Source organism: Phodopus roborovskii, unplaced genomic scaffold, assembly GCF_943737965.1.
Source record: "Phodopus roborovskii unplaced genomic scaffold, PHOROB, whole genome shotgun sequence".
Classification (NCBI taxonomy): domain Eukaryota; kingdom Metazoa; phylum Chordata; class Mammalia; order Rodentia; family Cricetidae; genus Phodopus; species Phodopus roborovskii.
Window position 1 is genome coordinate 20,064,487 of NW_026126459.1, and position 13,358 is coordinate 20,077,844.

A 13,358-nucleotide genomic window follows, 5' to 3' on the forward strand; every position below is an offset into this window, starting at 1 on the left:
GAATATTAGACACTACAAAGCAGTCAAGGTGGGAAGATCTTGAGTTTAAGACTTAGGGAGAGCCTGTGTCTGAATTCACAGGGTAGGGTAGGGGTGTCACTCAGTAGTAAAGGACTTGGGTAGCCTGCACTAAGCCCCAACACTGTGAAACAAAAACAGGACAGAGCTTTTTAGGAGAATTCCATTTTCTAGACGTTTCTCACAGCAGCCTGTAAGCTGTGCTACTGAAAACAGGAAGAGTCTACTCCAGTCCTAGAACCACTGTCCTTTCAGCTCTGGTTCAATGAAGGGATTTCTCAGAAAGCCACATCATGTCTTCAACCTCACATTAAGATCAGGCCTCATTAATAGTTGCAATTTATGATTTATCTTGTCATTATGCTAATGAAGGAAGGCAAAGGTGTTCGTTTTTCAGTGTTTCTGATTCATCTGGAACCAGAGAGCCTGAGATAAAGGCCAGTCTTTGCTCACCCAGGTTCTTCAAGAGACACAGCGGGAGAATTATGCAGAAGGTAACCAATACAACCAGGACGCGGCCATCTACGTACCAGGCTCTGAAAGGCATGGAAGTGTCGAGGTTACAGTCTCCAATTAAGAATTTGTTTTTCCTCCAATGTAAAATTTCCCAATGTAGTATAATTATAATGACTTTCTATCGCTACCTTTTACTTTCTTTTTGAGGAGTATTCCTCAAAAAGTTATCCCCACTACTAATTTACTACTGCCTCATTCCCATGTGAATAACGAAAGGGGCACCCCCCACATTGGCTAAATGTGGCATTCCTATGAATTATTTACATGGCTTCAAAGCCATCTGTGTATGTGGCATTCTGTCAGATTACAACTTGTCCTATCAATTATTTAAAGAGAAAGTCCCTTTTTGTTTTGTTTGGATGCTATCAGCAGGAATGGAGTCTCCACTGGTAGGCATCCCATCCTGACTGACTCTTTAGATTTGACCTTGAACATAGGGAATTACAGCTTCCACAGTTTCCCTCCAAGAAAAATGGAGAGACTAAGGCTGACAAGGACTCTTAGATGAGAGGTCAAATGATGTGCCAAATGATAAGGCAGCACTCCCTAGGGTGAGCTACATTTTTTAATGATGTCAGTTCCCAAAATGCCACGAACTTTCTTTAAGAAAGAAGGGAGGGTTTTCTCTCTTTTCTTCTTCTTTGTATGCCTGACTTCTGTGTTTAAACTATCCCATGTGTATTCTCTCTCAAGACATAGATACACAGTCCAGGCTCCCTGCTATGTTTAGGGTAACAGATAAGGCCACGGTTAGTGGGTCTCTGCTTCTTCCAATTATATTGTCTCAGCACCCCAACCCACCCCACCAAAAAGAAAGAAAGAAAAAAAAAAAACAGGTTTAGGAGCATTTTATTTCTAAAACTTTCATAAAACAAAACTTGGTCATCCTTCATTTAAGCCAGTGGTTCTCAACCTTCCTAATGCTTCAACCCTTTAATACAGTTTCTCATGTTGTGACCCCCAACCATACAATTATTTATTATCATTATCATGATTACGTTTTTGTTTTATTTTTTGAGACAGGGTTTTTCTCTGTAGCCTTGGCTGTCCTGGAACTCACTCTGTAGACCAGGATGGACTTGAACACATAGAGATCCAATTTCCTCTGCCTCCCAAGTGCCGGGACTAAAGATGTACACCATCAAGGTCCAATGTATTATTTACATATGTATGCATGCATGTATTTTTTAAAATATTAGATATTTGAAATGCGACCCCTGTGAAAGGGTCATTTGACCCCCCCCCCCAAAGGGGTTGAAACCCATTGGTTGAGAAACACTGGAGCAATCTGTTTAGTTACATCACACACCAGAAGCAAGAAAAGGTCGAAAGCTTACGAAAATGCCTCCTCCTTTCCCATGAGGAATTTTATGGCAGAAGGAAGTTCGTTTTTTACTATGAAGAGGTAGCTCAGCATCGCTGTGGAAGGAGAACAAGTTTAGAAAGGCAATACCACAGCTCTCGTTACAAGGCACAAGAACAGTTGGTAGCTGTTCCCAAGTTCATCATCATTGCTAAGTGCAGACAACCTTAGCTCCCGCTGCAGTGACCAACAATGCCTCTGCTGTACTGGCCATGTGCCACGTAAGCAACAAGGGCTCTGCTTGGATTATGTCAAACTGCATGGGGACACCCAACCACCAGCACCAGAAAAGCCAATAACATCCATGTTCCCCCAAGTCTTGTAAGAGAAATAAGCTCTTACCGCCAGTGTTCTGTAGAGAGGTGGCTCCAAAAATCACCAGCTTCCCCGTGGTGCCAAAGACTTGTTCTCCCAGCTTTTCATAAACCATGCAGCCTATTTACACATTGAATTTGGGAGTATAAGAAATGACAAGGCTCTGAGAGTCAAGTGAACATCTTATGCTGCACACTACTCTTCAAGCCACTCTGGGCCTTTCTCAAACGCATACCTTAACCTAGAAGGGTTAAGGCACTGTCAGTTTGAACCACCCTGACATGTCTAAATGTCAGACACCAGCACCGTTTCTCCTTTGTCACCCTGGCTTACAGAATATTACAAGGAAAGGTTAGGTCATACTTAGTGGAGGGATCCCACACTGGCCTTCTCATGGATCTGGTATGTAATATTAACATCAAGATCTGAGTTTTAAAGACCCTCATGTTTGAGACTAATTAGACTGACATTCTCTGTCTTCTACTTGAAGTAGGAAGCCCACCCATATTTTGACACCCCCCCCCCCCGGCGCGCCAGTCCTGCTTCGCCATTTGAGGATAATGCCTTCCTGCTGTAGGGGCCAGGGGTTAATGCAGAAGTCCATAACAGGTCCCAGTGCTAAGGACAAGTGATGGTGGAGTGCTTGGCCTCAAATACAAAAATTCTATCACCTCTGAGGGTCAAGAATATCATGGAAGAGGGGTTGGAAAGAGCCAGAGGATGTGGAGGGGCACAGGAAGATACTGTCTACTGGATGTGGTTCAACTGTTGCACTCATGAGCTCATAGCACCTGTGGTTGTCTGCACAAAACCTGCACAAGATTAGCCCCATACACACCTCAGGCTGGGCAGTGCCCACATGGCTCCACCCTTCCCTGAGGGGCTCCTGGTGATTAGTGGTTGGAGAAGGGGTCATTTTCTTGAGTGGTGTAACCACCGACAGTGGCCCTTGCCCTAATAAACACTCTTCCACCCATGCATGAAACTACTAAATTCAGCAGGCCACATACAAGAGTAAGGAGGGGAGGACTTGTTGAGAAGGGTGCCAGTGGGAAGGGGTGGGGAAGAAAAAAGATGGGTGTAAAACTACTAAAATTCACTCTCGAAACTGTCAAACACTTTTTCAAAACCTAAGAGAAGTATCTTCACAATATCCCAGTAGTCCCCCCGTTCTAAATATAACTATGACCTTAGAAGGTCTAGCAGTCACTACAGAAGAGTTTTCACCACATGCAAATACAGTTCAAACATATGCAGCTGCCCAAGAAGCAGACCAGTCTGCCTGGAGAGAATTGTGGCTGTAGCAAAATTTCCAAGTGGCCAACCAGCTCATTTCAATAAACAGTAAATTTCTAAACCAATTCACACACACACACACACACACACACACACACACACACACACACACACACAAGTTTATCTTCCTTGATGGCAGTTCATAATTCCAAAATTTTCACAAGAAGCAATTGGGTCAGGCTATAATTAAACCTTTGCTCAACTTCATGTAAGACTGGTGTTTAAACTAGATAATGGCTAGACCCTGAATTTATTACAAAACATTCCAGTCATCTGTATACAATAGCTGGCCAAGGTGGCTTTAGCTAATGTAAAAGTCAGAGTATTACAAACATGATCCAGTGCCCCAGCAATAGAAAATAAACACTTCAGGTGTTACACTGCCCAGAGAACTTGAAGTCCCCAGTAGCATGCTCATTCCCACAATGCCTTTGGAGTAACATTTTCTCTCCGTGAAATACACACAAAGGAGCATGAAAGACCTGTTTGCTTAAGACCTTGGAAGCTGTGATATGAAAACACAGGATCTTTGTCTGAGGTTTACAGAGGCCCAAGGAAGCAGCAAAGCCTTTAAAAGGATGTGATCTCAAACTACAAAAAACAGGTACGATCGAGGAGAGTTCACTATAAATGACATGATACACATTGTCCATGAGCATCCTGCCCTCAATAAAACCGTACATCTCAGCTTACCCGTTTCCTTGGAACAGATCAATAGTAGGTTTATTGAGTATATAGACAGCAATGTCACCGAAGTCAGAAGTATCCTGCAGCAAAGAAAATAATCCAATTGTAGTATCTAGAAAACACAGTTTGGAAGGGCAAAGGTCTCCTTTTGGTTAACGACTAATTAGCATCAAGTTAGCTGCCCGCTTAAAATCCTCACGAAAATTCTATCAGATGTACCAGGACCCTTCTGTGATGTAATTCAAAACCCAAGCAGCCACATGGGGACACTCAGGTAACAGGACTGTAAGATCAAGTTATGAAGCAAGCCTTTGTAGCCTATGGCATGAATGCTCTCGGGTTACCTCTGAGTGGGAATGTGGTTTTGTAGATGGGGTGGCAGGGAAAGATGTCAATGGCCTTTCTTCAGAGAGTGACCATGTCACTTCAGCAGATCTGCTTGACTTCCATTAACTCTCATTTTCCACGTATGATCCTAAAGCAGCACGCCAGGTGATTCGACCTATCACTCAGAAGCTATTCCTCAATCTTCGTATTATGCTGCTAATTTAATTTTTTTTTCTTCGCACCTGGTTCCTCTTAGATAAATGCCAAGCCTCTAAAATGTGGGGCCTTTTCACAACCAAGCACAACACAACAAATTCCTGCTTTTGTTTTAGTACACCTGGCTCATTAACAGGCCTTTCTCAAGGAAAGGGATATTTGAAATGATGTGGGAGGTGATACAGATAATGTCTATAAAATGCTTGGGTAAAGCAGACATGATAACTGACAATAAAGCTTGTTTATTAAAAAAAAGAAGAGGAAAACACAATTCCAGTCCTTAAACAAAACCACTTACTTCCTCATACAAGGAACAATGCCATGCATATATTGGCCCCACATTAGCCTTAGCATAATTAAAAGCAGTTAATTTTCCTAGTAAGTGCTGTTGGAGAGGCATTTGGCATCGGGCAGTTAATGAGCCCAAGCTTCCAAATCTCCTCCCACTGCACACCTGTGGGCCTGCAGCTCTGGGGCCAGAGGCCACCTCTTCTGGCCTTTCTCCCCTTCCCCTGGGCCAAATGGCTGCTCTCTCAGATTCCATAGCATTTTGTTTCCCCTGCCCACCATGCTGCCTTGGAGAGATGAATAGGGAGTTCATGGTCCCCAGAACAGACGGACTCCAGACGCACATCCGAAAACAAGAAGGCCAAGTTCCATAGAGGCAAACCAAACCCCAGGAGAAAGGAGACAAAAACTGAACACTGGGAAAAGTTAAAGCACCTGCTGAAGAGGGCAGCTGAGGTTATTTATGACTATTAAGAAAGTGCATTCAGGGGCTGGAGAAACAGCTCAGGTTAAGAATACTGGCTGTTCTTCCAAGAGAGCCTGGGTTCAAGTCCCAACACCCACATGGCAGCTCACAACTGTATGTAACTCCAAGATCTGACATCCTCACACAGACATACATGCAGCAAAACACTAATGTAAAGAAAATAAAAATAAATTATATATATATGTATACAGATATACATATATATACATACATATATAAAGTACATTCAGATTTATATTTATTTGACAAAGATCCTTCATTCAGGCAGGAATGCCCACACACAAATTTTTTTTTTAAAATATCTTTTTTCTACCAGACCACTAAAAAGCAAATTGTGCATGTAAAATTCTAAGAATGTGGGCTACACCAAAGTCTAGCTGCTAATTTAGCAAGGTTTGGTTTAGATTTTAGAAAGAAGCAATGTTGTCTAATATGTTGTCTAACATACCTAGAAGAGTTTAAGGAACTCAAGTTAGAGATGCTTTAAAACCCAAACACCTGAAAGAGTGGGCCAAGGGGAATAATGCAGAAGTGTGTGTGTGTGTGTGTGTGTGTGTGTGTGTGTGTGTGTGTGTGTGAGATAACTTATCTGAACACTTGGGTTTCAGGCATAACAATGACCCTACTTGTCCAAATAGTCAAACACATAATTATGGTTTCCTGCAAAGACACAAGCCACCTAGCGATCACTCCAGCCCCCACACCACTAGGGAAGAGCTGGCTGTATGGGACACTGCATTGTAGAGGTGCCACTCTCTCAGTCTTATGTCAACTTTGCCAAGAAGGGGTCTAGAATGAGAACCTGTGTGTGGTAGGAGGGGGGTGAGGGATGTGGTTAGGAGTTTGAAGAATCCTAGCATCTGAGAGGCAGGGAGATCAGGAGTTTAAGGCTAGCCTCAGCTACTTGCATGTTCAAGGCTAGCCTGTGCTAATATGAGACAGAAACAATATGACCCCCAAATTGAGAATCTCTCCCCTAAGCTGTGGTACAGGAATATCATTAGGGGACTTTGTTTCTCCTGACAAGAAGCACAAGATCTCTGGATCAGAGCGCAGTCCTGACAGACTGCTCGGCACTTCACCCCAGAAAGCAGACCTCTGTGCTCTGTGTCAGCAGCAGATACCCAAATCTGCGATGCCTCCTAACAGGAAAGCAGTAGGCAACCAGTTTCATTTCTAGAAGTTCTGTGTGAGAGGAATGAGGCTGAGCCGACACAGCTACAATTACTTCCACACTTGTGTCTTCTTCACTTTACTTCTTGGCCTCTCTCCAAGTACCTGAACTCTAACGACAGCTCTGCTGAACCTGACTCTAACCCTGTGTGCTGGAACAAACACAAATCACAGCATCACTTTGTCTAAATGGTGCAAAGCATGATGGGATCTTTAAATTCTGAGCTGAACTTCATACAGTTGGGAAAAAAAAAAAAAAAAAGCTTGTTTTGGATTCATTTTCCTGGCAGTCATATGCTGCATTCAGATCTTTCAAGTCTCATGACAACTTCTTGAGTTGTTAATCCTCCTTATCCTGAACTGTTCATCTCATCAGCTTCCTGTCTTCTGTGCCTTCCTGCAAACCACCCGTAGGGACTGTGTAGAATCCCATGGACTACACATGCATAAAATGACACAAAATAGCCACTTGTTAGGCAACTATTCAAGCCCAAACCTGCAAGTCAGACAGACCCGCCACCTATTGTCTCAAGCCTCATGTCTTCCCAGCAGTAAGAACTATTTCTATTGCAAGCATGTCCCTCTGTGGCCGTCTCCCTTTTCTTGCTGAAACCTCCTCTCCATCAGGCATCCAGAATTTTCTTCCTGTCTTATTGTTTTACTATGTGTCTTCATCATTAATTACAGGTCAGGCAATGATGATTTAATTCACCTATTCATATTCAACATCAACATACAAATGAGCTAAGAACCAATGAACTCACAATTAGGATAATGTCTGAAGTTATTCAGGCTACACCAATACCATGGTAAAATCAAGATGCATCTATCTACCTAAGACAGTCATGTGACCTGGCCATTCACACTTATCTCAATGGCTGACATTATAGTCTGGCAACTCTAGAGGACAATGCTGGGGCTGTCTCCTGCAGCAACTGTTTAATCATGATTGTACATGTGAGTCTAGAGGCCAGAAGACAATGCAGGTGTCACTCCCTGGAAGCTCTTCACCTTGTTTTTTGAGATAGTTTCTCAGTGATGTAGAGCTTGCCAAGTAGGTGAGTCTGACTGGTCTGCAAATCCCAGGAATCTGCCTGCTTCCACCTCACCAGAGGATTATAAGTTTGAACCACCACAACACTTTTTAAAAACACAAGTCAAACCAAAACCAAAACCAAGTTCTGGGAATTGAACTCGGGTCTTCGCACTACATGTTACCAACGACACCATCTTCCTACACACCTTTAATTAAAATTTATTGTTATTACGTTGAATTATGTATATATCTGTATGTGGGTACCTGTACCTAGATGTCAGTGTCTTGGGGACCAGAGGTGTTGGATTTACTGGAGCTAGAATTACAGAGAATTGTGATCTACCTGATGTGGGCAATGGGACTGAACCCATGTCCTCTAGGAGAGCAGAATGTGCTCTCGAGCCCTAAACCATCTCCCCAGCCTCACTATCTTTTTAAAATGCATATGTCATTGTTTTGAATCTTACAGGACAATAATTCCTTAGACTTCTATAACATGTAAAGACAGTATAGATAGGAGGCAGGGAGATGATTTAGTTCTTATGTGAGGACGAGAGTTCAGCTGTTCCAGGGGCAGAGACTGGCTTAACTGGTGAACCCCAAGTTCAAGTGAAAGACCCTGCCTTAATATATAACATCGGGGTTGATCGAGGTAGACACCTTTGGCATCTCTATACATGCATACACATGCATGTGCAGCCCTGACATACATGCAAATGAACATGCACATCTGAAAAGATTATATAGGTAGCACGACTTTTAGATTGGGAGATTTGATTGAAAAGCAACCCTGAGCCACCATCACAGACAAGTATGTCATGATATATTAGGAGAGGTGACACTGGATTGGAAAGGTCTAATTATATAGCCAAGTGCTCACACCTCAACAGCTGAGCCCTTAGAAGAGAGGGGTGAAACAGCAGCCATTGCTGTGAAACCAAAAGTAGCTCAGGTGGCGGGTATCTGGGGCTGCTGCACAGCTGAGAGCTTACACGTCCTCTGAAGAACAGATCGCCCTTTCCTGCCCTGCCCTGCCCTGCCAAAGTCTGCACCACACCTCGGAGTGCAGCATGAATTACCGGGAGGTCTTGATAAGGTAAATATTCTATTCAGCAGGTCTGGAGTGGGGCCTCAGTTTGTGCATTCCTAACATCCCCAAGTGCTGATGCTGGTGGTCCATGGACAGTACATGAAGACTGGAATCTCTCTGCTGAGGAGAAGTGTATAAGGGCAGGACATCTCCGAGGACCTGCTGAGGGCACAGACCAACAACTCAAAGTGATGGCCTGTGTCTGATGGGAAAGCTCAATCTGGGGATTTTGCAGGCTCATGTGATAGAGATCTTAGCAGGGAGGAAAATGGTTAAACAGTGACAGGAGCAGGGCTGGAGAGATGTTTAGGGGTTAATGGTTTGTTGTCCTCCAGGGACCATGGTTTGGTTCCCAGCACTAACATCAGGTTGCTCACAACTGCCTGTAATTCCAGTTCTAGGGGATCTCTGGCCTCCCAGACACCTGCACTGGTCTGTGTACGTACACACACACACACAGACACACACACACGCACACACACACACTCAAATACATGCACATTCACACACATACTCATATATATACATAATCACACTTAAATACAAACGCATAGTTTCACACACATACTCATATATACATGCACACCCACTCACCCTCCCTCTTTAAAGTAATAAATCCTTTTTATTATTTATTATCTTGACCATACTCTTTTCCTGAGTAAGGGTGGACCCCAATATTGAAAGTGCTTGGGGAAAGAGACACCGACTACAGAGTCTGAGGGGTTCCAGCAGTGGTGGTCCCTGCCCTGGGGAGCCAAACCAGTGCAAAGTGTAAGTGCAGAGACAAGGGACACAGTGAACTTCACTTGCTGAGAACGCGACGGGAAGGAGACACACACTGAAAGTGAACAGGGGGACAAGGGTTTTTAGCAATCCACATGAGCATTTTAAATGTTTTGAAAAACTCAAAATCCTCTTAGATGAAAAGGAATTTTTAGACATTTAATGTCATGGGATCCCCAATATAATTAATAAAGCACTGTATTGGTTAATAACAAACAAACTTAGGAGTGTTCATCCTAAGCACTGGGTGTATTTCACTTCTCAGTGTTATCATCCCATTTACAGGTCACCAGGGCACAGAGAGGTTAAGTATTCCGCCCAAAGTAGCAGAGCTAAAGATTCAGTACACCACGATCAGGTGGTGTGCGATTACTTGTACTGTTTACACGACGGCCCAAGAAACGCCATGGTTTTTTTTAATCTTTTATCTGTTTCCTTGTAGACAAGTCTAAATTCATCCAAGCAAAATTTACTTTGAACAAGCCCCATGGACAGTTGGCTATTTCTGTCCAGAAAGCAAATCATCTCACTGATGTCTGAATCTAATATTACACTATAGACGGGTGTTTAAAAAAGACATGAAGACAAAAATAGGAAGCAGGAGGCCTGAGCTTGGAGGAGGAAGTTGTACTGGTTACAAAGCAAGCAGCTCCTTGTAATCACTTCCTGTTTTCTCAGTAATGGGTAGAGGACTGTGCATTTGTGCGGGACTTGTGTAACTGTTGACACTGTCCTCACTCCCCTTGCTGCATCCTACAAGGACAACTGGCTTCTCTTCTCTGCAAACCTACAAGTTTACCCTTTAAAATAATGTCCCGCCCACTTTTAGCCTCTGGAGATGTAACATTTCATGAAAGGTAAATTCTTTATAACAAGTGGAAAATGATTTAGACTGGGTTTAGATTCCAGCTCCAGAAGCCTATTGGGCATGTGCGGGCCCCGTCCATGTGCTCTCCCTCACTCCATTTCCATGGGAACTTGTGCAAATATACACCCATGGATACGAAGTTGATCAGGAATGCACAACAGATGACCCCTGGCCCCCAGGAATTATTGTCACTCAAGAAAAGCTATTTTGAATCTCAATTTCTTCATCTATAAAATGGGAGGGGGGAGGTGACAAATAAGGTTCTTGGAATTCCATAAAACTGTTTGTAGTTTATGGCTGTCTTCTTTATATTCTTTTCAAAAATTAAAGGCCACTCTCAGGTACATAATGTGATGCTGCTCTGTCGGCCACTGTGTGGCCACCCTTGACACAGATGTTGACTTTGATGCCATGTGTCTAACACAGAGCAAAGCAAAACCAACTGGACCACACAGGAGCGGTTCTCCTTTTTACTAAGTTGGTTGTTGCTCTGGGAAATATAAATTAGCTTTGCAACCTCCTATCTTCAGACTATATTTAACCTGCCCAGCTGTGCTGATGCATACCCTGTCTACTGTGAGCCAAAGTGAACGGAAAACCATTCTATGCATCATGGAGCTGAATAATGGGGAGAAGACAAAAAGATGACATAGTCGTCTTTTGCAAGCTAAGAAAAACACAGTAGGACAAAACAGAGGCCATGGTGCTTATCTTGATATGACTAAAGCATCAGAGGCAATGAAGTATAAGCAAGGTAAAATGTTGCACATGTGCATAGCACACATAAGCATATACAAACACAGGGGCTCCAACCTGAGACCAAGAGAATTGAATTCTTAGAACCAGTTTAGTTCATCAAGGGCATCTCAGATGATCCAAGCTAAGCAATAAGAATTCAACTTTTGAAAACAATGCATTGGGACCCATCTCCTCCAGTCAGCTCTGTCTGTTTACAAAACAGGCCTTCATTGTATTTCTCTATTTTTGCAAAGCTTCTAAATCCAATGAATTTCAATAGAGTTCAGCAGCTCTAGCCCTGCTCTTTCTACAGTTGGCAAGCTGACTGCACCCCATCTCCCCTCCTGTCATTATTCCCAAACAAGGGCCTCTGATGCCACTGGGTTTTGCTGCCAGCACAAGAACATTTTTTCTCTTCAGATCATTTCTAAGGAACCATGACTATAACTCAAAGAATTTTAAAAACAAGTAACTGATTGACAAGAAGGGGCATGAATATGACCATACCCAAGGACCTCCTAGGATCACCGGAAGAGTGAGGTCTCCTTGTTGTTGTTGTCCCATTTAACCACTCCATTTTTTATATTACATATTTGTCTTTCCTTGGGACTGCCCAGAGAGGATGACTTAGCATTAACAAAAAGTTTGATATGTAGCACATAAACCATCTTTGCTTGGAGCTAGATTGTCATCTTAGGGGGTATCCTTTTGGGAATACAGACATGAAGTAATAATGACAGTTTTAAGAATAGATGGGTCTTTGGAAAGATGCACCATGAACTTCAACTTTGGAATTTGTGATGTTGTTTAACTTAATAACTGGTGTTTAGCTTAATAATAAATGACTAGAAGTTCATACCCTTTTGAACGGGTTCTTTAGAAGGTCTTAAATTGAAGTGTGAGGGAGGGCAGGAAAACTGTGTGACAGCCGCAGTGGTGGACTGAATGGAAAATGACTCCTATAGGCTTGGGCATTTGAAGACTGTGTCCTGATTAGTGCCATCTGAGGAGGTTTAGGCAGTGCAAACTTGCTTGAGGAATGTGTCACGGAGGGTGGGCTTTCCAGAAAAAGCTTCCATTTCCTTTTCTCCCCCACTTGTTGCTGTGCTTGCCTGACCCAATGGACTCTTAACCACACTAGGACCTTAAGCCCAAATAAGCCCTTTCTTGTCTTGGTAATGATATTTTTATCACAGCAGCAGAAAAGGAACTCATAAAGCCGTATGCAGTTTAGAAGGCTTACTGTTTTGCAGTAGACTTTAGGCATGGAGTGTATCTGCTGCTGCTGGAAACTTAACTGTCTCAGATCTACAACTTGCACCATCTAACCCTGCAAAGCTGGTTCCCTGACTCTGGAAGATCCTAATCTTAAAGAAACATTAGCGAGATCATTTAGGGATGCTGGTGATTTCACCATCCTAAAGCTACATTACATTAGGAAGTAAACTGTAACTGACTGACACCCATTGGTAAGGTCGCATTTCCTCCAATGCATCAATAACATGTCTGGTTCCCGAGGATCAACAGTGAGGGCTGTCCCTTTTTAAACCACATAAGCCTAGATGGAATCCTGGCTCCTTATAGTCTAACTCACAGCCATGGATAGTTACTAAGCCTCAGTTAAGCTTGTGGGGATAGTTAAATGGAACTAATACTACACCTGTAGTGTTGGTGGTGGTGATTAAACAGGATAATGTGGTCTGTATATTTATCTATAGTTACTGTGCAATAAATGGACATAAGCACTTAGTGACTATTAACCTAGTACTCTACCAAATACTGACTACAAAGTGCTTCCTCTGCCAGGCACAACTGGCTGTCTGCATTCTTTCTCAACCACACACACTCACACATACACACACACACACACTCACACATACACACAGATACACACACACACACACACACACACACACACACACACACACACACACGCCTACCTCTGCATAACAGCCTGGGGTCCTTGGGGCCGGGTACCACTTACCACAGCTGCTCTCCCATGGCAGCTTGAAGAATGTGTTTTTAGACGCCTTACCCTTCTTGTTTCTACAGTCACTACCCAAAGGCAACCAACTTTTCAGGAAGCAAACCCCCAAAACACCTGACACTGTAACCAACCAAATTAAAATGTTTGTTTGCACAGACTGCCACACTGTT

At 43.1% G+C, this 13,358-nt stretch overlaps 1 protein-coding gene across 4 annotated transcripts in view; it reads right to left on the minus strand.

Moving 5' to 3' along the window:
• Slc38a1 (solute carrier family 38 member 1) overlaps positions 1-13,358 on the minus strand; it is a 61,577-nt gene that overhangs the window by 12,949 nt on the left and 35,270 nt on the right. For all 4 annotated transcript variants that reach the window (XM_051189746.1, XM_051189744.1, XM_051189745.1 and 1 more), the window contains 4 exons: positions 4,202-4,275; positions 2,240-2,332; positions 1,872-1,953; positions 472-554 (listed from right to left, as the gene is read on the minus strand). In XM_051189746.1, coding sequence (XP_051045703.1) covers positions 472-554; positions 1,872-1,953; positions 2,240-2,332; positions 4,202-4,275 — 332 coding nt within the window. The remainder of the gene's footprint in view (positions 1-471; positions 555-1,871; positions 1,954-2,239; positions 2,333-4,201; positions 4,276-13,358) is intronic.